The 26,280-nt window shown below is 52.0% G+C and overlaps 4 protein-coding genes across 5 annotated transcripts; 2 read left to right on the top strand and 2 right to left on the bottom strand.

Annotated features, from left to right (window-relative positions):
* Positions 1 to 1,515: 1,515 nt before the first annotated feature.
* On the bottom strand, positions 1,516 to 7,596 carry SLC66A1 (solute carrier family 66 member 1). Of its 2 annotated transcripts, none has more exons than XM_085080085.1 (8): positions 7,177 to 7,596; positions 6,575 to 6,751; positions 5,595 to 5,724; positions 4,959 to 5,052; positions 3,750 to 3,898; positions 2,939 to 3,031; positions 2,394 to 2,579; positions 1,516 to 2,150 (listed from the first exon to the last, which is right to left on the bottom strand). In XM_085080085.1, exons 2-8 carry the CDS (start codon positions 6,742 to 6,744, stop codon positions 2,061 to 2,063), a joined length of 912 nt encoding a protein of 303 aa, XP_084936211.1. In that variant the 5' UTR covers positions 6,745 to 6,751; positions 7,177 to 7,596; the 3' UTR covers positions 1,516 to 2,060. The 2 variants fall into 2 exon arrangements, with proteins under 2 accessions (XP_084936211.1, XP_084936210.1); XM_085080084.1 differs by having other exon boundaries at positions 7,209 to 7,596.
* A 17-nt stretch (positions 7,597 to 7,613) lies between these two features.
* AKR7A2 (aldo-keto reductase family 7 member A2) lies at positions 7,614 to 11,659 on the top strand. Its single transcript, XM_085080079.1, has 7 exons — positions 7,614 to 7,862; positions 8,601 to 8,788; positions 9,307 to 9,411; positions 9,922 to 10,018; positions 10,116 to 10,215; positions 10,522 to 10,651; positions 11,201 to 11,659. Exons 1-7 carry the CDS (start codon positions 7,637 to 7,639, stop codon positions 11,360 to 11,362), a joined length of 1,008 nt encoding a protein of 335 aa, XP_084936205.1. The 5' UTR covers positions 7,614 to 7,636; the 3' UTR covers positions 11,363 to 11,659.
* A 392-nt stretch (positions 11,660 to 12,051) lies between these two features.
* MRTO4 (MRT4 homolog, ribosome maturation factor) lies at positions 12,052 to 14,591 on the bottom strand. The gene is made up of 8 exons (XM_085080087.1): positions 14,493 to 14,591; positions 14,179 to 14,237; positions 13,974 to 14,077; positions 13,808 to 13,889; positions 13,513 to 13,580; positions 13,048 to 13,199; positions 12,540 to 12,616; positions 12,052 to 12,355 (listed from the first exon to the last, which is right to left on the bottom strand). Exons 1-8 carry the CDS (start codon positions 14,518 to 14,520, stop codon positions 12,200 to 12,202), a joined length of 726 nt encoding a protein of 241 aa, XP_084936213.1. The 5' UTR covers positions 14,521 to 14,591; the 3' UTR covers positions 12,052 to 12,199.
* Positions 14,592 to 14,630: 39 nt separating this feature from the next.
* Positions 14,631 to 26,159, top strand: EMC1 (ER membrane protein complex subunit 1). The gene is made up of 23 exons (XM_085080066.1): positions 14,631 to 14,786; positions 14,901 to 15,025; positions 15,248 to 15,313; positions 15,455 to 15,548; positions 16,181 to 16,309; positions 16,447 to 16,573; positions 16,865 to 17,014; positions 17,326 to 17,493; positions 17,856 to 17,927; positions 18,371 to 18,418; positions 18,639 to 18,761; positions 18,969 to 19,065; positions 19,745 to 19,861; positions 20,707 to 20,906; positions 21,153 to 21,302; positions 21,615 to 21,776; positions 21,990 to 22,109; positions 22,338 to 22,475; positions 22,816 to 22,989; positions 23,560 to 23,770; positions 24,254 to 24,338; positions 24,887 to 25,016; positions 25,198 to 26,159. The coding sequence occupies exons 1-23, from the start codon at positions 14,686 to 14,688 to the stop codon at positions 25,375 to 25,377; spliced, it is 2,967 nt and encodes a 988-aa protein (XP_084936192.1). The 5' UTR covers positions 14,631 to 14,685; the 3' UTR covers positions 25,378 to 26,159.
* Positions 26,160 to 26,280: the final 121 nt, after the last annotated feature.

Here is a 26,280-nt window from a genome sequence, read left to right as displayed (position 1 = left end):
CACTGGGATTTGGTCGCTGTCTCCTGGTTCTGTCCCAAGACAAACCTTTTCTGAAGCTGGAGATAAGTTTGTGTGAGACCTGGAGCCTGGGAGGGGGAGACTGCTGTTGAGGTTTTCATTTACCATCTCCCTCAGGGGTGATAGTTTCTGCTCTGACTTTTCTGGTTTAATATTTGCCTTTGCAAAATCCTCAACACAGGGACAGGGCTGCAATAGTGACTTGGAGGGATGAGAACCTCAGGGAGAGCCTCAGGAATTTCCAGCCACCAACCTCCCTGTGCAGCTGCTCACCTTGCTCCATCCTACCCAGCCCAAGTAAAGTCTGAGTAAATCAATTTTGTACTGAACTTGTGCTTTGGGTACAGCTGGATATTATATTTATGTGTTTTCCTCCTTAGGTCAGAGGTTCTTTGTTTAGCTTTAAGAAAAGCCAGTATGTGACAACTCATGTGAGTGGCAGAGATGAGGGATTTGTTCATGGTTTGGATGAAAACTGAATGTGAATTGTTCTGTAATTGCCAGGGAGACACAGGAGAGGAAATCCTGCTGGCTTCAGGATGAGGTGAGCAGCCCCTTTGCTTGTGAATCTGGAGGGGCAGAATCGTGAATTAATCCAGTAAAAACCCACTTGCATGGTTCAAGGGGCTCAGAGAGGCTGAAAAATACTTTTTTTCTTACAACAGCTGGGTCAGTCCCAAGTCCTGGCCCAGCCTGTGTTACATTGAAGCTGCTGGTGCAGGCTGGAGGGCACTGAGCAGTCAGGATCTCATGGAATGTGAGATCCAGGCTGAGCTGTGTAACCATGGATTGGTATCCTCAGTGTGACGACAAAGCAGAGGAGAGTGACTTCCTTGGGAAGGACAAATGTCATGGACTGGCTGAGGAATCATCAATTAATGGAGCTAAAGTCAAAAGGGACACAATGCTGGTATCAGGAGAGTAGCTGGAGAGGGGAGAGGGGAGCAAAATGAAGAGCTATAGCAACTGCAGGGAAAGGAAACCTCTTGTTTTCACCAGGACAAGCTGAGATATGTTTTCCTGAAGGGTCTGCAAGCTTTGGTTGATTTTCCTCATTTTCCCAGGGAAACTGAGCTGCTCATCCCCAGCAGGAACAGCTCAGCACATGGAGGGAGCCTGGCATCAACTCCACTCTCTCCTGCCAGGGCTTTTCCCAGACCAGCCCTGCTTCCTTGTCCTTCCTTCCCATCCTTCCCTGGTCAAGGAGCGCAGTCCTGGAGTGCAGGGCCCCGAGAGGGAGATAAACTCATCAGTTTTGAGGATAAACTCATCAAGTTGAGGACAAATTCATCAACGAGAGAGGGCAGGAACTGAAAACCAGAGTGAGCAGAGAGGCAGCTCTTCTGGGGAACAGCAATGGAGCAACTTCCCCAAGAAATTCGTGCAATTAAAACATAGGTGAGGCAAAAAATGAGAAGTCAGAGAAATGGGACTGTAGGAGTCATTAGGAAAGAGGCAGGAGCTGCCAAGTAAAGCAGCAAAATGAAACCAAGGGAGTCAGGTAGGTAAGGACATGTTTTATAGACGGGTGAGCCGTGCTAATTAAAATAGGTGTGGACTGAGCACTTTGGTTCTGCTGCTCCCTCCCCACTGGATCCAGCCCTGCGTGTCTTCCACAAGGAGCTCAGGGAGGAGTTGTGAGGCCACAGTGGTGCTCGTGTCTGTGGCAGGTCAGTCATCGCTGTCCCCTCCCCACTCAGGCTCTTCCCACATTTTTCAGCACCAAGGAAGCTCCAGCTGACCCCCAGGAGATGCAGCAGCAACAGACTCAGCCGTGGGGCACTGGGGCAGCACAGAGCAACTGAGGTATCCAAAAATTCCCTTTTATCCTGAAAGCATCACTGATATCAAAGAGGCATGAGGTGTCCCAGCAGCATCCTCTGCACCACCTTGCCAGCACAACGTGTCACCCACTGGCTCAGGGTCTCTTCTCCCAGGAGCCACCAGCATGGAGGGGCTGGTTTGCCCAGACCTAAGGCCACCTTCCTCATGTGCATCCTCCTCCTCCTCTTCCTCCTCTCCCTGCAGGGCAGAGCCCTCTGTCAGCTCTCCTCCTGCTCCCCCAGGAGAGCCTCCCTCTCCTCAAGGGTTCTGGGCTGTCTTTTCCGATAGGCCAGGAACTGGAAGGAGATCTGGGGTGAGGTTAAGGCTCTGCACACTCACAGGTGGATCCCTGGGATACACTGGGAGTCACCATCCAGAGAGAAGAGTTTGGGCCACGAGAGGTGCAAACAGGACATGGAGCTCAATGCAAACCAGGGGCTGAGGCATTTCCCCCACAAATCACCCATGGAGCAGCATCACCCCACTCCTCCTGCCTCTCCCTGCCTGTTCCACAGCAGGATCACTCCCTGGGATCCCAGGGGAAAGGATACAACAACGTCGAGGGCCAGGACGCCCAGGCTGCCCACGAGCCAGGGCAGGTGGTGCAGGATGTAGTCACCTTGGCCCTGGCCCGGCTCTGGGTTCTTCAGGAGGACACTGACGCCATACAGGGAATTCCCCAGCATCACCAGGGCAAAGAGAGAGTAGGAAACCCCACTGGTGGATTTCCTCTTGTACTGGAAAAACAGGGAGAGGAGAGAAGCTTGGGTGCAGCTCTCCTGAATCTCTCTACAAAATGGCATTAATCATCCTCCCCCCACACAGAAAAAGAAAAAAAGGTAGTGACTCAATGCTGAGAGTCTTTCAGTTCCCCTTCGGCTTGTAAATAAGACAAAAGGAAAGCCCCACCCTCAAAATATTGGTGGGTTAAAGGGAGGGGAGGAAAATAAATACAGAGAAATAGTCCCTTATGCAATGACCAGAGATGGAGCCTGGGACCTCTGAGCAGAGAGGAGACAGGAGAGCCCCGAGGAGAAAGGAGATCCCCCAGGCTCCCTTCCAGTGACAGCCCGGGGGTGCCAGGCTGGGCACTCACGTTGGTGCAGATCTGGGGCACTCGGGAGCACAGGTAGAGCACGGAGGAGATGGAGCCGATGGTAAATCCAATGATTTCAGTCCTGGAGAAAGGCTGGAAAGCAGGGGGTGGGGACAGGGACAGCCCCTGTGCTCAGACCCCCAGCACAGCCACACCTAGCCCAGCTCCCCCTCCTCTGACAGCCCCCTGATCAACTGATCATTATATTTCACTTTACCACAGGAAAATACACAGTGCCATCTGTTATAATGGGAATTGGGTTTATTTTCATTGCTTAGAGAGGTCCTTTTCTACTGCCAGAGGAAACCTATTTTGCAAGGCTACCTTTACTTTTAGCCAACTGAGTTACCTTGCTGCACTTGATTTTCAGTTATATATATACATGTGGACAATTGGAAAAAGAATTAAAGGGGGAAAGTCTTTCAAATTTTGTGAAAACAGTCTCTTTAAACCACATTTTTGAAGAAAATGTCCATCCTATGCAGCTAACAGGGCTGCAAGTCTGCTTGCATCTCTGCAAATAGAGATGTGGGAAATGTTTTCTGACTCTTGAGCACAGAAGTGCTTGAAGTGAAAATGCCCTGAAATGTCTGAAATCCTGCAGCAAACTGTTCCTGAATTTTGGAGCCATCTTTGGAAAAGTTCTCTTTCCAGTGTCACCTTCCTAGACTGTAAAAGCCTCCTGGAGAACAGTTTGGTCCTAAAATAGGAAGAGCCCCCAACCCCAAAACATGTGCTGGAGTCACAGCATCCAGCAGGACATCCCCACCCAGATCTCCATCCCATCTCCCAGATTTAGGAATTGGCTCACCTTTGCTCCAAGCTCATCCCCGGGAGCTGACAGCAGAGACCTCCCTTTGAAGGTCCCTGGATCCTCAGTGCTGCCACTGCCCAGGAGGGACAGGCTGGACAGAGACCCCACGGAGAGGAACACAAAGGCTGCATTGATGGGAGCAGGGACTGCAGGGAGCCAAACAGAGCCTGAGTGGGGAGAATCCCAGCAACCCAAACAGCCCCAGGGGTGCCAGGACACCCCTGGGGTGGAGAAAACTCCAAACTCTCCCTTATCTCACCCAGGGACTGAGCAACCTCTGAACCCTCCCTTATCTCCCCAAGGGATGGGGCAGTGGCTGCTGTGGGTGGTTTATGTGATTTATCTCCCAGTGATGTGGCCAATTTGTACCTTATCATGGAAGAAACTGCTCCTATCTTGGTTTCTTTGGGTTTAGGACTCGTAAAACTCATCCCCTCTGGAAGATTTCACTGGCTTAACTCAAAATGGCCTCTCTCAAATCCCTGCCAGAGCAAGCCCTGTTGTGGCTTATTTATTGTTAGTAATTTATTATTTTTCAGTAATTTTTTAGTGATTATATTCAGTAAACAAGCCCTCCATCTTAACAAAACGACATATCTGATGGGTCAAATATCAATTGGTTTAACAACTTTACATGTCTTTACTAAGTTAAATAATTCGACAGCCCCAAGGAGCCTGTTTGGGGTTCAGCAGTGCTGAAAGGTGGATTTTCTCTGGTTTTTCAGGCTGTTTAAAGCTTGCAAGAACTGCTCAGGTTCCCTTTTCACTCCAGTTCAACAGAGAGGAACTCGCCTGTCAAGGCTGGAGCACTGACCCCAAAACAGTCAGAAAACTTCTCCTTTTCCCTCCCAGCACTGCCTCAGTCAGGAGTTCTGTGGTTCCCAGCTCTGAGGTGGAGTCACCACCTAACTATGGAGAATTTATTTCTGTGCCCAGTGAGGCTCTTGGGGAGGTTATTTTCAGCCTGGATACTGTGGGGGTGGTTTGCAGGGTCTGCAGGAGCCCCAGGCCCAGATCCTGGCTTTGGCTCTCTTAGGGACTCAAATCACCCAAAGAAGCCCCAGCAAAAACACCCCAGCAAGCAGTAAGAAGCTTCTCATAACTGTCCCTGCAATCTCCCCAGGCTCCCAGTGCCCTCTGGAATGTCCCCCTCCCTGCTCCCAGTGCCGAGGGGAGCAGAGGCCCCCATCCTGTGCCCCAACTCACACGCTCTGGCTCTGTCCCCGTTCTTCACCCGGTAGTAGCAGTAGAGGGACAGCATCCCCACATCTGCCAGCACGTAGTAAATGGCTGTGTACACCTGTGGGGAGGGGACACGCTGGGCACACCCCAGGGACCTGCCTGGGGGACTGGGATTGTCCCACAGCGATGCTCCCTGCTCTCCCGCCGTCCCTGGGGGAGAAGGGAGTGTCCTGGGGTGGAGTAGGGAGCAACCCCAGGGAGGAAAGAGGGAGCAACCCCGGGAGAGAAGGAACAACCCCAGGGGAGGATAAGGGAGCAGGAGCATCCCCAGGTGGGGAGAAGGGAGCATCCCTGAGGGGATGAAGGGAGCAGCTCCAGGGGGAAAGAGGGAGCATCATGGGAGAGAAGGCAACAACCCTGGACGGGAATAAGGGAGCACCTCCGGGGAGAAAGAGGGAGCATCCGTGGGAGAGAAGGGACTGCATCCCACGGGGAAAAAGGGAGCAACCCCAGGATGGGAGAGGGGAGTATTTCTGGGGTGAAAAGAGGGAGCATCCCGGGCTGTTTGGGACTCTGGCTCCCAGTGCTGGATAAAGCAGCTCCCAGCCCCTCCCTTCTCACTGGAGCTTCGGTTTCAGAGAGCCAGCCCGGCCCCAGTACCTGCAGGGGCAGCTGATCAGCCAGGAATGAACCGATGAGGTTCAGGAGGTCTCCGCCCAGCCATCCCAGCAGGAAATAGATGGAGAGAGCCTGGTCCATGATGCCCGTCCTGCAGGCCTGGTAAAACTGCCTGTAGAGAATTGGGCAGAGGCACAAACATCACCCTCACCTGCTTCAGGGCTACCTGGGAGCCATTCCTAGGATTCCCTGTGGATCCCAAAGCACTCAGGGGAGGAAAAGGGAAAATCAAGGCCATATGCTTCCCTGGCCCCAGCCGGAACTCCTGAGCCTCCCTGGTTCTCACTGGGTGTCTGTCCTGTGGCAGGAGCAGGGAGGATGATCCCAGCTGCAGGATCCTCCCCTCTGGTTGTGAAAGAGCCGTGACCCCTCACGTGCCCCTCTGCCACCCTTGTGTCAGCACTTCCAAGCAGCCCCGGGCTCCTGGGGACATTCCTCGTACAGTATGACCTGTCCTGCTGGCATTGCACGTGGCTTACGTGGGACATTCCAGCTGCCAAGCACAGCGATGAGCCACAGCCACTACCACTATGGCTCTGGGGCTCTGCTGCCTGCTGCCCTCACTCAAAATCTGCCAAGCCCTCGCTGCTTTTGCCGGGAGGAATTAATAATTCCGGCACCTTGTGTTGGCAGCTCGGTTTCTGCTGTCCCGTGGGAAGGGCTGGCTGGGATTTGGGAGCGATATTCTGGGATTTGGGAGCAGTACCCAGGGACTCGGGAGCGATACCCAGGGACTCGGGAGCGATACCCAGGGACTTGGGAGCAGTACCCAGGGACTTGGGAGCAGTACCCAGGGACTTGGGAGCAGTACCCAGGGACTTGGGAGCAGTACCCAGCGACTTGGGAGCAGTACCCAGCGACTTGGGAGCAGTACCCAGCGACTTGGGAGCAGTACCCAGCGACCTGGGAGCAATACCCAGCGACTTGGGAGCGATACTCCGGGACTCGGGAGCAGTACTCACGGGAAGGCCGCAGCGATGAAGCAGACGATGGAGCCCAGCCCCAGCACGACGCTGGCGACGTCCCGGCCGTCCTGGGCACATTCGTTGAACACATCCATGATCCAGCGGGAGCCATTGGGGCAGTCGGAGAGATTCCCAAAGGGGAGACCCCTCCAGCGCCGAGCAGCCATGGAACCGCTGGGATAACGCGGGGGAAAAGGGAACAACGCAGGAAAAAATTAATAGCACTGGGGAGCGACAGATCTGTGTGAGGGGCAGGGCTGGGGCTCCTCTGGGAGCTTGGAAAAATTGATAATACACCTTTACTGGCGTTGGGTTTGCAGCCGCTGGGAAAGGCCGCCAGCGCAGCAGGGCTTGGCCTCAGAGGAGAACCAGAAGAAATGAAAGAAGAAGAAATAAAGAAGAAGAAATAAAGAAGAAGTAAGAAGGGAAAAAAGAAGGAAAAGAAGAAAAAAAAAGGAAAAAGAAAAGGGAAGGAAAGGAAAAAAGAAAAAAGAGAACAAAAAAAGAAGAAAAAAGAAAAGGAGAAGAAATAAAAGAAGACCAAAAAAAAAAAAAAAGTGCGGGATTGAGCAAGAAAGAAGCCGCAATCCAGCCCCAACCTGTCCCCCAGCACCGGCGCTCGTCTCCTCACCGACGCGGGTCGGAGCTTGACTTTATTTTTTCTTGGAAACCCGATCTTTTCGAAACTTGGGCTGTTTCTCTTTGCAAATCCACAACTCCTCAGGCACACGCCGGGGTTCCTCTGCCGCTGTCCCAAATCCTGCCGGGCTTCCTTTAACGCTGTCCCCAGCCCTGCCGCTCCTCTGCCGCCTCAGCCGCTTCCTCAGGAAGTTGCCGGTAACTTTTCACAGACCGGCAGAGTGAAATCGGTGAGCCTTTTCCCAGAGTCGCTGCTCTCCCCCACGTTCCGCTGGTTTCCCGGGCTGCCCGTCCCAGCGCCGCTGTTTTCCCGAGCTCGGGGCGCTCGGCTCAGCTCCGCTCGGCTCAGCTCGGCTCAGCTCAGCCCGCCGCGTGAGGGGCCGGCAGGGCGGGGCGGGGCGCCGAGGCCGCGCAGGCGCGATGGCGGCACGGGCAGCTATGGCGGCGGCGGCGGGCGGCGCGGTTCGGCCCGCGGTGGTGCTGGGCACGATGGAGATGGGCCGGCGCGCCGGGCCCGAGGCGAGCGCAGAGCTGCTCCGCGCCTTCCTGCGCCGCCGACACCACCTCCTCGACACCGCCTTCATGTACGCGGGCGGCGAGTCCGAGCGCATCCTGGGCACGCTGCTGGCCGGCGGCACCGAGCCCGGTACGGCTGCGGAGGGCGGGCTGCCCTCGGGGGAAGGGGGTGCCCCGGGGCCGTGTCTGAGGAGAGGGGGCAGCCCTGAGGAGAAAAGTCTGCTTCTGACCTTTCTGTTTTCAGGCTGACACTGTCCTTGAGGAGAAGGGACTTGGCCAGGGTTCGTTTCCTGAGGAGCAGGGTCTGCCCTGTTAGGCTAATGCCTCCTTGAGAAGAGATTCCCCTGAGGAGATGGTGACGGAGAAGGGTTTTCCCTGCCAGGCTGACCCAGTCCTTGAGGAGAAGGGAATTGCCTTAGGACTAGTACTCTGAGAACAAGGGTCTGCCCTGAGGAGAAGGGTCTCCTCTGCCAGGCTGCCAGGGGACAGGGAGGAGAAGGGCCTGCTCCAGGGTCCATTCCCTGAGGAGAGGAGTCTTCCCTGCCAGGCTGACTCCCTCCTTGAGGAAAAGGGACTTGCCCCAGGCCCATCCTCTTACGATAAAGATTTTCCCTGTGAGGCTGATACAATGGCTGAGGAGAAGGGACCCTCCTGCTAGTGCTGACTCCCAGACTTTGAGGAGCAGACCTTCCCTTTCCAGGGCACACCTGCAGTCCCTGCAGAGAAGAGCGCAGCCCTGCCAGGCTGACATGATTCCTGAGGAGAGGCACTTTCCCTAAAACACCTCAAACACTTGTGTTATGTCCCTTATCCCTATTCCATTCCTCAAGGTGGAATTGTCCTTGCTCATTCCTTCTCTCTCTGCCAGTGGAAGTGGCCACCAAGGCCAACCCGTGGGATGGGAAGACGCTGAAGCCAGAGAGCGTGCGCTCCCAGCTCGACACGTCCCTGGAGAGGCTGCAGAGGAAGAGTGTGGAGCTCTTCTACCTCCATGCTCCCGACCACGGGACCCCAGTGGAGGAGACCCTGCGTGCCTGCAATGAGCTGCACAAAGAGGTAAAGTGCAGAGTCCAAGCCTGGACAATCCTTGGTTTCCTCCTTCCCACCATTTTTTTTTAAACCATTGCTGCTTGTTGTGCCCATCTGCAGCACTGGGTTTGTGCAGCTCTGGAAAGAGGAGACAGAGCCCAGGGCAGAGCTGAGCAGTCACTGCTCTGTGTGTGCTCACGTGGTGCACTTTGTTCCCAAGAGCTCTTGGAAGCATTGGAACATCTGAACTTTGCTTCCAGCCCTGTTAACTGTGTGGGTTAGGATTAGTGCTGGTAACGGGTGAAGAATTCCCGAGTTGCATTAATCTAGTTATGCCATTTAAATTAGAATTCCAAATGAGCAGAAAATGGGAAATATTTTTGTCAGGGCTTAATAATACATAGTCTGTCAGAAGAAGTGGACAGGCATTAACCCTTCTGGACTAAAATTTGGTGTCTGTCCTTTTCACTGTAACCATCTTGCACTGTCTGGGTCCAGATGAACTTTGAAACACTGGTACTGAATTCCCTTTTATTCCTCTGCAGGGGAAGTTTAAAGAGCTTGGTTTGTCAAACTATGCTGCGTGGGAGGTGGCAGAGATCTGCACCATCTGCAAGTACAACAACTGGGTGATGCCAACGGTGTACCAGGTGAGGGAAGGGGAGAACCTTGGATTTGGGCTCCCCAAATTTGGGACCAACCTGCAGTGTGCCAGATATTAACACAGAGAAGGAATCTGCTGCAGTTAGTCTGGGAAGCCACAGAATCAGTCCAAGCTGTGCCCAATCCCCACCTTGTCATTGAGCCCAGAGCACTGAATGCCACATCCAGGCCTTCCTTGGACACCTCCGGGGATGGGGACTCTACCGCCTCCTTGGGAAACTTTTTCCAATGCCTGACCACCGTTTCAGTGAGGAAATTCAGGAAGCTGAGCAAGGTTGCTGCTCAGAAACAGCTCAGTGTGTTCGTTGCTGGAGTCAGTGACTCCCCTGACATGGAAATTCAGTTACTTGCAATCCTTCAGTGAGTCTGTTCCTAAGCAAACCCTAACCTTGTGTGACCTGAAGGCACTCTCCCAGATGGGTATGGCCAGGGAAGGGTGGGAAAAGGCAGCTGCTCTGCCCTGAGCTCGTGTTGGAGGCTGTCTCCCACCCCTGCAGGGGATGTACAACGCGACCACGCGCCAGGTGGAGGCTGAGCTGTTCCCCTGCCTGAGGCACTTCGGGCTGCGCTTCTACGCCTACAACCCACTGGCAGGTACGGGGGGCAAGGCCAGGCTTTGGGACAAAACCCTGTGGAATGGGGGCTGTGCAGAGCTGGCCCATCCCAAACCTGCTGCTCCCTCCCTTCACAGGGGGGCTGCTGACCGGCAAGTACAAGTACGAGGACAAAGACACGCGCCAGCCCACTGGGAGATTTTTTGGGAATGACTGGGCTCAGGCCTACAGGGACAGGTATGTCCTGAGCTGACAGACGATCAGGAATGGCTGCATTAAAAAAAAACCACTCTAATAGTCAGCTGAGAGGAAGCAGAATTGACCAAAACTTGGGATTATGTCAGCACACGTGGTTTGGGGCTGTGATGTGTGACTGAGCTCTGCAGGGTGGTTTTTAGGCTCAGCTTCCTCACAACTTGCAGGGATTGCAGAAGTCCTTGGAGGCTACCAAGAGTTGTATGAAGCTTCCTGGAAGATTTTTGATTGGAATATAGATATACCACTGACTAGAGGTCCCAAGGGCAATAATTTCTTTTCATGCAGGTACTGGAAAAAACACAATTTTGAGGGAATTGCACTGGTAGAAAAAGCTTTGAAAGAGGCTTACGGCTCCACTGCACCCAGCCTGACATCTGCTGCACTGCGCTGGCTCTACAACCACTCCAAACTGCAGGTGAGAGCTTGACCTGGGCACTGCTGCCAGCACTGGGCAGTGCTGCCATGGCTCACAAACAGGGAAATTTCCATGTAGGTATCTTTTAATCCCATGGGATTGTGGCATTCCAAAGTGAATATTGCTGTACACACTTTGCCAGGCAGCGGGAGTGAGGCAGCTCTGCCTTTCCTCATGGTATCCCATGTGGTCAGAATTGGAAGAAGTGGAAAATTTTGATGCCAGTTACTGGGGTCTTGGCTTCTCATACATCTTCCTTGCAAGGAGAGGACTCACTTTTCATTGGACTAGGAAACTAATGCTTAATATTCTCCATCTCCCCTGAACGTTCCTGTTGCCGATCATAAAGTAGGATTTGGCAGCTTTTGAGGAGTTGGCATGACTTGGGGATGTTCTGGCCTAGTGAGCAGAACTTTGTGGTGTCATTGCCTAATTCCTGGATGTTCCTGAGTGGAAAGGAACACTTAGTTTGGCCTGCAGTGGCTTGGGAGGTGTTGGTAATCACAAAACTTTCATTTGGGATCAGCAACACCTCCCTTCACTTTCCAGGGTTCTCTTGGAGACGCGGTGATCATCGGCATGTCCAACATGGAGCAGCTGGAGCAGAACCTGAACTACAGTGAGGAGGGTCCCTTGCTGCCAGCCGTGGTGCAGGCGTTTGATGAGGCCTGGAACATGAGTGCACATGACTGCCCCAACTACTTCCGCTAGGGAAGGCCTGGGATGCCCAGCACAGGCTCTGCAAACAGGACAGGTACCCCCAACCCTGCCCTCTGATCCACGTGTGGAGGGATGGAGGTTTATCCTGAATCAGTGAAGCTTTGTAGGATCCACACCTGTGCCTTAGTCATTCCTCCCTCCCAGCCCCTCAGCTCCCCCAGCACACCCCGTGATTCAGGATGCAGCTGATCAGGAAAATGAACACATTAGTGGGGTCACAACCCCTGTTCTGCTTTAATGTGAAATCTTAAATAATTACATACAAGAATAAAACTTCTTTCTAATGCAGACCCCATCTCTGACCTGTGCCTGGAACCCGGCATCTCTTTGGCAGCACTTGGGGACTGGGAATTACAGAATTTCAGAATGGTTTGGGTTGGAGGGTTCTTAAATCTCATCCCATCCCACCCCCTGCCATGGGCGGGGACCCCTTCCACTACCCCAGGTTGCTCCAAACCCCATCCAACCTGGCCTTAGACACTTCCAGGAATGAGGCAAAATTCCAAAGACTGAGCTAAGTTTCTTCTGTGTCAGAAAAAATAAACCTTCAGCATCTTTCAATTGTGCTATATCAGAGTTGCATTACATTTACACCATTTCTGCCCAGTTTCCATGTTTGAGGTGGCATTTCCCCAGATTCCAGGATACACCAACAGTAACAGGCAGCAGCAACAACCATCTGAAGTTTTACATAGATATTTATATAAATATAAAAAAGGCATAGTTGGGTCATTTTATATAAAGATCATCCTAGTCCAGGTGCACCCAGGGAAAGGAAAAATACTCCTCTTTTTGTCCCTAAAATAGAACTGTCTGGATGCCAAGCTGTTAGTCCTCATTGCTGCCATCACCATCATCATCATCATCCTCCTCTTCCTCCTCCTCTGTTGTGTCTCCCACGAGCTTCTGGAAGTCTCCTGTCTCAGAATTCCACAGAAACTTCATGGTGACTTTAAACTCTGCCATCTCGTAGCCAAAGAGTTTCTAGAAGAGGACACAAATCTGTCATTCCTGCTTTACTGTATCCATGTATCCATGCCCAGCCTAGCAAAACAGTAAATTCTGTTTCCAGGTGGGAAGTGGAGCAAAGCAGGAACCAAAATAATTGCTGCTGAGTTTTAGGAGTTGTGTTAATTATTTTGTGTCAGGAACTGTTGCAGTTACTCACCAGCACACGGGCCTGCTCCGGGGTGAGAACATCTCCTTCCTTGCATACTTCATAATCCGAAAGCAGCGTCACCACTCCTGCAGAGCAAAACCCCTGCAAATAGGCTCCCAGGCACTGGGAACTCCCCTGGAATGAGGGGGCAGAGCCAGGGCTCCCTCCAACCCTTGGAGCTGACACCTTCCCGTGCAGTATAAGTGCACCCCAAGGAGATGGGTGAGATCAGCTATAAAACCCCACACCTGGTTTCTGAGTGGGTTAATCCAAGCTGTTTCCACTAGAAAAGGATGGCATTGTGGAGAAATATGGTGATTTTACTCAGCCTTTGACATGAGTTTGGGAAGAACAGCACAAGAAGGACATAAGGAGTTCTAGCCCCAACCCAACAAGGAGGAAGTTGTCCCTCAGGTTTTCTCCAGACCTAAATCCTACTCTATATTTAATGTTCTCCTCAGAGGATCCCAGCTGCACAGACAAAACCCAGAGCTGACCTTCCCAGCCCCTGCTGTACCTTTCTTCAGCGCCGTGGGCAGTCCCAGCTGCCGCAGCTGTGGCTCCATGGAGTGGGGGAACTGCTCCAGAGGCCCTGTGTCCAGGCTCACCCCGTACGGTGCCTTGTTCCCAGCGCGGGCAAAGTCCACCTCCCGGAACTTGGAGAACCACCTGGGACAGAGATGGGCAATGGGAGGAACACCCCTGGGCTGAGACAGGGATTGGGGCACAGCCTGCCTTAAATTCTGATGTTTGTTACAGAGGTTGAGGCTGCCCCATCCCTGGAAGTGTCCAAGGGGGTGGAACAACATGAGCTTTAAAATTCCTCCCAACCCAAACCCTTCCAGATTCCACCCTGCTGTCACAGGAACAGCTGACAGAGACGAGTGGAAAAGGCCCATGAGACCATCCGTGCTTTAAGGGAAGCAGGAGGGAGTGAGGGGGTTTTGTGGCAACAAAAAGGCTGTGCCAGACTGGTACTTACTCATCCACCTCTTCCTTGGTGCGGTTGGTGAAGAGGAGCCCAACCTCCCCTCTCAGGTGTTTGCTGACCTGAAAGAAAGGAGCATCCATGGGGAGCACTGGGGACTCACCTGCAAGGGCTCAGTCCTCCACAGGTCCACTCACAACAGATCCTTTGTGTCAGGACATGGATGGGTTCAATTGAAACACCCCCATATTGGCTCACACAGAACGGTGACCCCAGGATGTTATTCCAGGGTGTGGAATAAGCCAGGTGAAGCTTTAGGGCACCCAGAGGAACCCCCCAGAAGCAGTACCTTGTGCAGGTTCTCCTTGTACTCGCTGCTTGGCTCCCGGCCCAGTGCCACCATCATCACCTTGTTCTTCCCAAAGAAAATCCTGCCCCGGAGCAGGAGAAGGAGGATGTCAAGCCTGGAGCTCACCCCCTTGGACATCCCAGCCCTACACCACACCCTTACCCACCTGCTGTGCTTCCAGGCGTTCCGCACATCCTTCAGCTTGTTGTTCCTCATGTTGGCCACGGAGAACACGAAGATGTACTTGTAGGTGTCCACACAGCGCCGCAGCTGCGAGGGAGCCGTTACCGGGACAGGGACGGGCACAGGGGACCGGAGGGACGGGGAGGAGAGCGAAAGGGGAGAGGGGCACGGGCACGGGCCAGACTCACCTCGGCGATCAGCGCCTGTTTGGCCTCCAACCCCTTGCGGGGCGTCCGCGTCAGGGACACTGCGGGGGGCGGAGCGGGGAGAGGTCAGCGCGGGATGGGGAGGGGAACGAAGGACGGGGAGGGGGAATGGGGAACGGGACGGGGAGGGGGACGGTGATGGAGAAGGAGTCGAGGGATGGAGAAGGGGACGGGGAGGAGGACTGGGATGGGGAAGGGGATGGGGATGAGGAATGGGGAAGGGACGGGGAAGGGGGCGAGGAGAGGGATGTGCCGGGCACGCTCCGGGATCAGGGCTGCGCGGCTCTCGCTCCCACCTTTGCGATCCCGCTTGGACTTGGGCATGGTTCCGCCGTGCTCCGAGGCCCCCGGGCGGCGCGCGGGCTGCCGGGAGCGGGCGGGGCTGCCCCGCGTGCTGCCTGCGCGCTCCCTACGGCGCTGGCGCTCTTTCCCCGCGCAGGCGGCGGCGCTGGCGGCCCCGCGGCGCCGAAGGTCCCCTGGGCGGCTGTCATGGCGGCGGGGCCGTGGGCGCTGTTGCTGCTCCTGCTGCCGCTGCTGCTGCTGCCTCTGGCCGCCGCCGTCTATGAGGACCAAGTGGGCAAGTTCGACTGGTGAGCGCCGGCCGTCTCGCCGGCCTGGGTCCCCGTCCCGCGGCAGGCCCCGTGCCCGCCGCGCCGCTCCCGCCCCGGGTCCCCTCTCACCGGTGCTCCCGTTCCCTCTCGCAGGAGGCAGCAGTATGTGGGGAAGCTCAAGTTCGCCTCCTTGGAGGCCTCGCAGGGCTCCAAGAAGCTCGTCGTGGCCACTGAGGAGAACGTGGTGGCCGCCCTGAACTCCCGGAGCGGCGAAATCTGTGAGTGCGCCCCTTTGGGGCTGAGGGTCAATGCAGTATGCTGGTTTTTCCTCCGGAAAGGTTAATGCTGCTGATTGTGCCTTGGCGGGCGGGAGGCTTCAGCCGGCAGGTCAGCGCTCTGTCTTAGGGCTGCCTCTGTGAGCAGCCCAGGTTTAAACATAGTGACACAGAAATGCCCTTGTGGGGACAAACGCCGTTCTCTCTTGGCTCTGTCTCTGGCAGTGTGGCGCCATGTGGACAAGGGCACCCCGGAAGGAGTCATCGATGCGATGCTGATCCACGGGCAGGGTAAGGGGAACGTGCCGGGGCTGGCAGCTCTTCTGGAATGTGGAGCCGGTGGTGGAGCACAGGCTGGACCTGCAGAACCCACCCCTTTGGTGGCCCATGGTGGGTAGCAGTTCTGTGTTTATTCCCTCCTCTCCTTTCCAGATGCCATCACGGTGTCCAATGCCGGACGGATTCTGCGTTCCTGGGAGACCAACATCGGGGGCTTGAACTGGGAGACCTCCCTGGACACTGGCAGGTGGGTTTCCTGTGTGCGCAGGCTTTTTCTCCTTGTAGTGCTGGTGTAGGAAGGAAAAAAAAATGGATCATGGACTTGGTCTAGACTTTCATTGTAGAGAAAGATTAGTCAGATGTAAAGTTTCCAAAACAAATATTGGGTGAATTCTTTATGAATGCCTGAATGTTGCACCCAGAATCCCAGAATTACTGAGATTGAAAAAGCTCTCCAAGATCATTGAGTCCAAGCTGTGCCCAATCTCCACCTTGTCCCCAGCCCAGGACACTGAGTGCCACCTCCAGGCCTTCCTTGGGCACCTCCAGGGATGGGAACTCCAAACCTCCCTGGGCAGCCTCTTCCTATGCCTGACAGCCCTTTCCAGGAGGAATTCCTCCTGCTATCCAACCTGAACCTCCCCTGGCACAGCTTAAGACAATGTGCTCTCATCCTGTCCCTTGTCCCCTGGCAGCAGAGCCTGATTACCCCTGGCTGCCCTCTCCTGTCAGGGAGTTGTGCAGAGCCAGAAGGTTCCCCAGAGCCTCCTTTTCTCCAATCTGAGCCCCTCCAGCTCCCTCAGCTGCTCCTGGTGCTCCAGAGCCTTCCTCAGGTTGAGATAGGAATATAATTCCCTAATTCCTTGTGTCTGTGCTCAGCTTCCAGGGAGCTGCCCTGGTGGGGCTCCCAGAGGCAGTGAAGTACGTGGCAGTGCTGAAGAAGGCAGCCCTGTCCCTGCACTACCTGTCCAACGGGCACCAGAAGTGGGTGGAACAGCTGCCAGAAAGGTCAGTACACCTTTGAGGAGAGGTGTGAGCCCCTGGCAGGGAGCCTGGCACAGGGCAGAGGGAAGGGGGCTGCACCTGTGCTCCTGCAAATGGCAGTGTGAGAAAGCAGTGCTTCATGGTTGCTGCCTCTGTTGCAGTGAGAACACTCAGTACCAGCTGCTGTATTCTCGGGGGACTGGAGTGATCCACGTGATTGGCATCGTTCCCCAGAGCCACCTGAATATCTTGACATTCAATGTAGAAGATGGAGAAATCACAAAACAGGTAGTGGGGCCAAAATACTAGATTTGATGTTAACAAATGTGCTTCCAACCCTGTGTTGTGGTGGGCAGAGGAATCAGCTGTTGTGGTACAGAGAATTTTCCCTTCCACTGGGGCATTGCCTCCAAACCAAGGATTCATGGCTGAATGCCCTGAAAGCCAAACTGAATTAGAGTGGCAGCTGGTAGTCAAGATAACCCATAACCGTCAAGCTGACAGATAGTTCCCCCCAGGGAACTGCTGAGCCCTGCTGAGCCCTGCTGAGCCCTGCTCTCTGTGTCTGTGTCTGTGCAGGTGAGGCTGGCAGCCCCGTGGCTGCAGGGCCTGAAGGGCTCCTGTGCCGTGGTGGGGGAGGCTGTGCTGGTGTGTGTGGACACAGCCTCACGCTCGCTGCACGTCTGCGCCCTGGACACGGAGCAGGACATGAGGCAGATCCCGCTGCAGGTGAGAATTGCTGCAGGAACATTCCCTGGAATTCCTTGCTTGGCTGATCTGGTGCCTGACTCAGCCTGTCAGTGAACTGGGGAGTGGTTGGAGGTGGGGAGGATCATGGTCCATAAACTGAGGGAAACGGGGGAAAGCTTTTTGTCTGTTATTCCTTCTGGATTGATGTCTTCAGAGCTTTGCTGCAGTGTAGCCTGGGCCTCCCTGCTCCTGCTCTGTCCCGTGACCCAGGGAATCTCTTACTGCTTCTGAGGGAAGGAAGGTGTTGGTCTCAGTGAAGAACAGCTCTCCTGTGCTTATCCCCCTTGCAGTCCCTGGAACTGGAGTTTGCAGATGACTTCCAGGCCAGGATCTTGGCCACTCAGCCCAGTGTGACCAGTGCTTCACGGACTCAGTTCTTCCTGCAGCTGTCCCCAAGCCACTTCTCCCTGCTGCAGTACAAGCAGGGGCTGCTCAGTCACCTCCGGGACTTCCAGCAGGTACCTGAGACAGACAGACCAGGAAGAGGGCCAAGTGCAACTGAAATTCCTTCAAACTCTTGGGCCAGCTGACAGATTTTAAAAAATCTCAGTAGATCTGGGCATAATCGCTCAAAAACTTGTGGCAGGTCAACTTGTTTCCATTTTTATGAGAAGTAGTTTCAGTCTTTTCTTTTTTTTTTTAATTTTTTTTAAAAATTATTTTGGGAAACAATACAATTTAAAATTTGGCTGTGGAAGTTCAGCTGTTTTTAATTCCACTGTGGTTTTATTTACTTCACAAGTAGTTTTTAGTGGGGTTTGAGGTTTTTTTGAGGTTTTTTGTTTTTAATGATTCCATGCTGGGTTTTTTTCCTTTCCAGGCAGCTCTGGTGAGTTTTGCAACAACTGGGGAGAAGACAGTGGCTGCTGTCCTGACATGCAGGAATGAACTGGTGAGCACAATTCCTGTACTCTGGGGCCAGCCCAGCTTTGGGGGTGTGCACAGGGGTTGGGTTCCACAGGTGTTTCACAGGGCCAGGAATGGGGAGTCCCTTGAGGAAGAGGAGGATTTAATTTTATGTTTCAATGATAGCGCAAGCAGAGCTTGATTATATCCAGCTCAGGCTGTGCCTGGCTCAGTGAATGTCCTGTTTCAGCCTTATGGAAGGTGGGCATGTGGCAGAGAACTGGATTTACAGACCCACAGAGGATTTCAGTTCTTGGGGATACCAAACATAGTTTCATTTTTATCAAAAATATAATAGAACAGAACAGAGCCATTTCCTGCCTGATGTCACAGTCAAGCTGAGCCTTGTCAAGCACTTAAAATCCTTAGTTTTTTATGCTTTTACTGGTAGCTGAACCAATGTTACATCTCTTCTCATCCTCACTTCAGAAACCTGGCAGCTCTGATGGCAGTGCTCTGGAGGATGCCCGGAGGCAGGTAAGGGATGCTCCTGTTCCCACCTTCCCATCGGCCCATTTTATTCCTTCACCTGCAGCAACAGAATGACAGAGGTCTTACACCAACTGTACAACCTAAAAATACAACCCAAAAGTACCTTGGAGCTCCAGTTTTTGCTGGCTGTGGAATTCTGCTGGAATCCTGCTGCAGAATTTGGTGTGGTGTGTGTGTAACCCCTGTTCTCTGCCCCTTGTTACAGGATTCCTTAACCTGCTCCAACCAAACCTACAACATAAACCTCTACCTGGTTGAAACTGGACAAAGATTGTTGGATACCACAATCACCTTTAGCTTGGAGCAGGGAGGGGCCAAGCCGCAGCAGGTGAGCAGGAGGGGTTATTTCAGTCCTTGCAGTGCCCTCCTTCCCTGATTTGGCAGGATGGGAGCCTTCAGCCAAGGGGAAAAAGCATTGCAGGGATTACAGCATCACCCTGTTTGCCCTTGTTTCACCTGAATTCTGTTTTCTCCAAGGAGATGATGTGACCATTAACCTTGCTGTTTTCCTTGCCTCTTTTTATATTTTTCCCAGCTGTACATCCAAGTCTTCCTGAAGAAGGATGACTCTGTGGGCTATCGAGCCCTGGTGCAGACAGAGGACCACATGCTCATGTTCCTGCAGCAGCCAGGTGACTCCCACAGCCTCCTCCATTTGTAACAGTCACCAGGAGAAAATTCCATGTTCTCAAGGATTATGTATTATCATTACTTTTCTTGGGAGCTGAAAAAATTAATTTAACTTCTCTGAGTGCCCTGAAAGACACAGGAGATTCTCACACCCTCACAAGACACCTCACCTGGACAAACAGTTCTGCCCTGTTCTGTGTGGATTTCAGGGGGTTTCTGCACATTTCAAAACTCTTTTTGTAGGATGAGAGTGTAAGTCCTGGTATAAATCTTCCTCAAAGATTTTCAGAAAAGATCCTATTGGCAAGAATGCTAATTTGCAGAAAGGGTTCAAAGTCCCATCTCAGTGACATGAGTTTTCTGGGGCTGTAAAAGAATCCAGGAGTTCACACTGTGAATCTCTTATTTTAAATAGACTCAGTGACTGTAACCCTTTTAAAACACCAGATTGCTTTTACTGATCCTGGGGTTTTCTTCCCAGAAGTGGCTCCAGTTGCATAAAATATTTGTCTTTTATGAACTAGTTTATTTAATGATATTAGATATTTATACACTGTTTTGCATTTCATTAAGAGGTGATTTGCATTTCAAGGGTGCACTGAAAGATACTCTTGTATTGAGTGAGTCAATTCCCAGATTTTAAGTTAATTTTTGCAATATTCTACTCTTATTTCTTTCCAGGGAAGGTTGTATGGAGTAGAGAAGAGTCATTGGCAGAGGTGGTGAGCTTGGAGATGGTGGATCTGCCTCTGACAGGTGCACAGGCTGAGTTGGAGGGAGAATTTGGAAAAAAAGCAGGTGAGTTTAACAGAATTACCTTAGTGAGTTCCTTTTCCTTCCTAAATAAATGTATGCATTGTTTTCTGTTTACTCTGAGCTAAGAGATGAATTTAAATCCCTACTGATGCCAGTTAAAATGAGCAGAAATAAACCCTTTTCTGTCTAAAGTTTGGAAATCCAGTCCAGATGACATGAATGTATGACATTGTTACATTGAAAAAACTAGTCAGCTGCAGTAGGAGGGATTTTGGCCATGTCTCCTAAATATTTCCTGTGACTCTTTCTGGAAGACTCGTTTCCAATAGCTTTTTGTTTGTTTTTTTTTTTTTTTGCTTTGTTTTGTCTTTCCTTGCTGTCCTGGATGCAGCCATCCAAGGTAACCCCATCCTGCATGGAGTGTGCTCTGCTCCTGCCTAATGCTTCCTGGTGCCACCAGTCCCCTCTGCTTGCTCTCCTTGGGGCTGAAACAGAGTTGAAATCTGGTGTTTTGGTTATTTTAAGAAGTCAAATACAAACCCTGACTGGGCAGAATGAAGTATTTTTAATTCCTCTGAGTATGGGGTGCAGAGGGATTTTTGGAGAGGTGGGGGAGCTCTAGGTGGTCACAGTGAGAAGGAACACAACATCCTCTGCATGAAGGTTTGCTTTCAGTTGATCAGGGTGGATTTTGGAATCTGTTTGGAGTGGGAAAGGTTGGTAAATGCAGAGTCTGTCACAGAAATGGCAACTATAACTTACTGCAGAGTGGGAGGCAAGGAGTTAGCCCAGGTTTGTGCATGGCAGTGTTTGACAACATCATTTCAGCTCTGGGGTGGGACATGTGTGTTCTTCCCTCCTGTTGTCACTGCGGGTGCCATTTGCAGATGGTTTGCTGGGAATGTTCCTGAAGCGACTCTCATCCCAGCTCATCCTGCTGCAAGCCTGGACTGCTCATCTCTGGAAGATGTTCTATGATGCCAGGAAGCCCCGGAGCCAGATTAAAAATGAGATTAATATTGACAATTTGGCCAGAGATGAATTCAACCTGCAGAAAATGATGGTGATGGTCACGGCCTCGGGGAAGGTGAGGAGGCCAGGGTAGGAATCTCTTTCTAGACTTGAGTAAAGAGCCTCAGCTCTGAATTCCCAGGCCTGTGATTTCTGCCAGGTTTGGGCAGAAATCATGGGAAGATGCACAGGATGTTCTGTGGTGGCTTTAAAGGGGGACTAAGACTCAGTTTTCTTGAGGATGTGACAAAGGAAGATGCAGTGCTTGAATGGGAGAGGTGTGTTTTCCTAAACTTTGGCTTTCCCATGTCTCTTTCCCCAGCTTTTTGGCATTGAGAGCAGCTCTGGCACCATCCTGTGGAAGCAATACCTCAGGAATGTGAGACCAGGCTCCTCCTTCAAGCTGATGGTGCAGAGAACAACAGCCCATTTCCCCCACCCTCCCCAGTGCACTCTGCTTGTGAAGGACAAGGTGAGGCCCTTTCCCTGCCCCTGCACTGGAGAGGGCAATAAAACCACCTTTCTGGGCATCATCTGGTTGTCACTGATGTGGGAATGGGAGGGGAGAAAGATCTGGAGGGGAGCAGACACAGAAGCCTAGGAAACTTTGAAATGTTCATGGTTGTGATAGATAAATGTGAGACAAATGTGTGTGTCCAAACAGAATCTTTTCAGGATGGAATAGCTGAATACAGGGTAGGAATGGTCAACACCAGCAAGTAACAGTTAGAAAAATACCTCTTTTTTGACCTAGACAAGAGGCAAAACCTTTCCTGTTTTTCAGGAAACCAAAATGAGTTTTCTGTACGTCTTTAACCCTATTTTTGGGAAGAAAAGCCAAGTAGCCCCTCCTGTTCTGAAACGTCCAATTCTTCAGACTTTGCTTCTGCCTATTATGGATCAAGACTATGCCAAAGTGCTGCTCCTGATTGATGATGAGTACAAGGTAAATTGCTTTGCCTGGAGGCAATTCTCTTCATGTTCTGGTTAATTATTCTCCTCCCTTTTGGAGCAAGATGGAAAAAAATGCCATTGAGCCACATTTCACACAGAACTATGAGGTTATTCTGGTCAGACAGACATGTTAGAAATAATCTTTCTGGGATAGTGTTTTTGCCTGTATCAGTTGTTTTTAACCTGTGTTTCAATTCTTTTCCAGGTTACAGCTTTCCCAGCCACTAAAAACGTCCTTCGCCAGTTAGAAGAAATAGCCCATTCCATCTATTTTTACCTAGTTGATGCTGAGCAGGGAAAACTCTCTGGATTCAGGCTGAAAAAGGTATGGAAGACCCATTACAGTCTGAGTGATGCTACCTCCCTAAATGCCCTGTGGATAATGGCAGATCTCTGTTTCCTTCACAGAGCTTTGCTCAGAACTGGAACTTTCAGCCTCAAAACTCACTGAAGAAGCTCATGAAATCCCAAAGCAGGGGAAGCTGCATCCTGCTGTTGGAGATGGTGTCCTTGGGGGACAAGACCCAAACTCCCACATGCTTTTTCCCTGCAGGACCTGAGCACAGAGGAGAGCTGGGAGGTGGCCATCCCCACGGAGGTGCAGAGGATTGTGGCTGTCAAAGGGAAGAGGTCCAACGAGCACGTGCACTCCCAGGGCCGTGTGATGGGCGACCGCAGCGTCCTCTACAAGGTGCTCCTGCAGCTCTGTGGTGACTTTTTGTTGAGGGATTATCCTGTAGGAAGATCTCAGTACCATTCCCTGCTGCTACATTGGGATGAGCTGCCCTGGGGTGCCAGTTTTTCTTTATGTCTCTGCAAAAAAATGCTCATTTTGGTGGAGGTCTCTTTTCTTCAGTGTTTTCATGCAGCAATTAAGTTAATCAAAGTCTGATATTAGGGAATTAGCAGCTCGATTTTTCGAGCTGATTTGTGCTAATTTTTCCACAATATGCCCAGTGCCTGATGAAATGCAGGAAGGAGGTGTCTGTGGCACTGAGAGCGGGTCTCAGCTGTTTCTCCTTTGTCCCCAGTCCCTGAACCCCAACCTGCTGGCCGTGGTGACCGAGAGCACAGACACACACCACGAGCGCACCTTCATCGGGATCTACCTCATAGATGGGGTCACGGGCAGGATCATCCACTCCTCCGTGCAGAAGAAGGCCAAGGGCCCTGTGCACATGGTGCACTCTGAGAACTGGGTGGTGGTAAGAGCTGCTTCTTGTTTGGGGTGACGCCTAAAATCACAAACCAAACGATGTTAAGATAATACAAAGTGGTTACCTTTAATGAAGGTCCTTCATGGTGCAAATGTGGCAAAATGCACACGATACAGGGCTCTGATAATTTTATAAGTTTAATAAATTAGCACACTTAATAGAAATCATCCAATTAGAGGGACAGTTAAGTAATCCCCCATTTGGTTCTGCCCCTACTGAAGCCCCCACTAGCGTCTAATCCCCCATTTATTATGTCTATGCTATATGGAGAAAATGAGTTGTCCTTGGTTCATTATAGAGGCAAGACAATAAGATTTCAGGAAGCTTAGCATATTGTTCTGAAATCTATGGGAAGGGCTAGGGAGATACTACAATGAGTTAAAGAGCTATATAACTATATAATAGTAGTCTACAGAGCTACGAATATATGGAAAATGTATAAAAAGCAAAAATCTTTTTGGCACCAGAGGCAGCTCCTGAACCTGCATGTAGGCAACTTTCTGTGCTTTCCCTGTATCATTGACTGCTTCCCTGACATTGCTAAACTCCTCCCTGCAGTACCAGTACTGGAATACGAAGGCCCGGCGGAACGAGTTCACAGTGCTGGAGCTCTACGAGGGCACAGAGCAGTACAATGCCACTGCCTTCAGCTCCCTGGATCGCCCCATTCTGCCTCAGGTTCTGCAGCAATCCTACATCTTCCCCTCTGCCATCAGTGCCATGGAGGCCACCATCACTGAGCGGGGCATCACCAGCCGCCACCTGCTCAGTGAGTACTGCTCTGTGCTCAGTGGGGAGCACTGAAATCCAAGCAAAATGCACTTTGCTGCCAAAAAAGTCAAGCCTGGTGGTTGTCCTGGACTCCTGCAAGTGCAGGATGAGCACCAGGAGAATGTTTCTGTTGGCTGTGGGAAAATGCTGTCAGAAATGCCCATGGGGTGCCAGGCTCTTTCCAGTGGTGCCCAGAGGAGCAATGGCCACAAACCAGAACCCAATATGTTTCATCCCAACATGAGGAAGAACTTCTTTCCCTTGAGGGTGGCAGAGCTCTGGCACAGCTGCTCAGGGAGGGTGTGGAGTCTCCTTCTCTGGACACATTCCAAAGCCACCTACATGTGTTCCTGTGTCACCTGCTCTAGGTGACCCTGCCTGGGCAGGGGGGTTGAACTGGGTGATCCCCAGAAAAGGCTCTTCTAACCCCAGCTGTTCTGGGATTCTGTGATTTTCAAGATGCTTTTCCTTCAATGCACAGTTGGGCTTCCCTCCGGGGCCATCCTGTCCCTTCCCAAGGCTCTGCTGGACCCTCGGCGCCCTGAGATCCCAACAGAACAGAGCAGGTAGGGAAGATGTGAGAACCTTTCCCTGGGCTGTGGAGAGGACTGGATTTTGTGTGTCATCTGTTGTGTAAAGAGGAACAACTTGTCCTGGCTGGACTCAGGGCAGGTTTACGTGGAATGAAACGAAGTTCCTTCAGATCAGATGTTGGACTCAATGATCTTGGAGGTCTTTCCCAACCTAAAGGATTTTGTGATTTTGTTCCCAGTCTGTGCTGATGGGATACATTGGTCTGTAATACAGCAGGTCAGTCATTAAACTTGCCTGGGGTCTGCACTCTTCAGAGGAGCAGTCACAGGAACTGGATTTTTTAGAATGACACTTATTTTTAAAACTTCCAAAGCCTGAAAGGAGGCAGGTGCAGTTCAGCCCAACCCAGCTGATGTGTTTGATTTTCATACTGCAGCAGTGTGCAGTAATCAATATGCAGTGGGAAAAGCTCCCAAAGTTGCAGGTTTAGGTTAGCTTTTGATAATCAGAGTAGGAAACACGGGTGACATCTACTGTGTGCTGCTTGGCTGGGTTTGATGTCTCTTGTGGTGCCTTGCAGGGAGGAGAACCTGATCCCATATTCCCCAGACGTGCAGATCCATGCTGAGAGGTTCATCAACTACAACCAGACCATATCCAGGATGAGGGGGATTTACACAGCCCCTTCTGGCCTCGAGTCCACATGCTTGGTGAGTATAGGGTGGAGGCCTCAGTGTGGAATCTGGGGGTGGCAGGGAGCTCTAATTCCAGTGACACGGCTGCTCACAGCTTAAACATCACTCCTTTCCACCCGAACTGTAACCCTGAGTGCATCATTTTGGGGTTTTATGCCCCAAGCTGCATCCCCAGCTCCTGCTCTCCTCCCTACAGGTTGTAGCCTACGGGTTGGACATCTTCCAGACCCGGGTGTACCCCTCCAAGCAGTTCGACGTGCTCAAGGATGACTACGACTACGTGCTGATCAGCAGTGTCCTCTTCGGGCTGGTCTTTGCCACCATGATCACCAAGAGACTGGCCCAGGTGAAGCTGCTGAACAGAGCCTGGCGCTGAGGGAGCCCAGCCTGGAGAGCAGCTGGGCTGGGACTGCCTGGAGAGCTCTGCTGGGATCCCAGCTCCCCTGAGTGATGGATCCAAACATCTGTATTCCATTTGGCTGGAAGATTTTTGTGAGGAAAAGCTGCTGGTGGAACAAAACCTGCACTGCCCACATGTCTCCTTTGAGGAGAAACGGAAGAGATGAAAAATAGAGACTTTTTTAGTCTGTTCTGACTGAAAAAGAAGGTCCTAAACCTCCCTTAAAGCCCCAAAATCAGTGTCTCCCTGGTGTTGGTGAATAGAATACTGAGGATGTGTGTCCTGTCCATCCTGGGCTCTTCCTCAGCACCAGCTGTGCCTCACATCTGGCAGAGAGATGTGGTAACAAGCTCCTGGTGTGAGGAAGTAACCTTGGGTGATTTCTGTAGGACAAATATTGGGAATTGGGTGGCTGTCAGTGGGAACGACCTCATGGAGCCACTGATGGAGCTGCCAAGCAGTGGGAGGAATTTGAACCTAAAGCCTCTCCATGTTATTTATTTATTATGATGACAACATCGGTCTCCTCCCATTTGTTTCTAAATTTTCCTGCTTTTTTTGTGTGCAGCACTGGGGTTAAGGTGGGGTGGTTCAGGAGGAGGAGCTTACCAGCACTTCCCTCGGGACCACAGCTCTGAACTTGGTGGATTTAAATTGTTCTGGTCGAGTTTGCCAGCGAGTTGTTTCCTCAGGAGACGCCGTGTCCCTCCCACCCCCTGCCAGTGTCCAGATCCCAAAATAAAGCTGCGGAGCAGGGAGTGGGTCTGGGTTACTGAAGTGTTTCTTGGGCTATTTAAGTGGTTTGGGGGCTATCTAGGTGTGTTTGGGGTTATAGAAATGGGCATTTGTGCCTATTTAAGTGGTTTGGGGGCGCTATCT

This window comes from Lichenostomus cassidix, chromosome 21 (genome assembly GCF_008360975.1).
Source record: "Lichenostomus cassidix isolate B80296 chromosome 21, HeHo_3.0, whole genome shotgun sequence".
NCBI classification, from domain to species: Eukaryota; Metazoa; Chordata; class Aves; order Passeriformes; family Meliphagidae; genus Lichenostomus; species Lichenostomus cassidix.
Note: the sequence above shows the minus strand (reverse complement) of the source record. Positions and strands in the feature narration are given on the sequence as shown.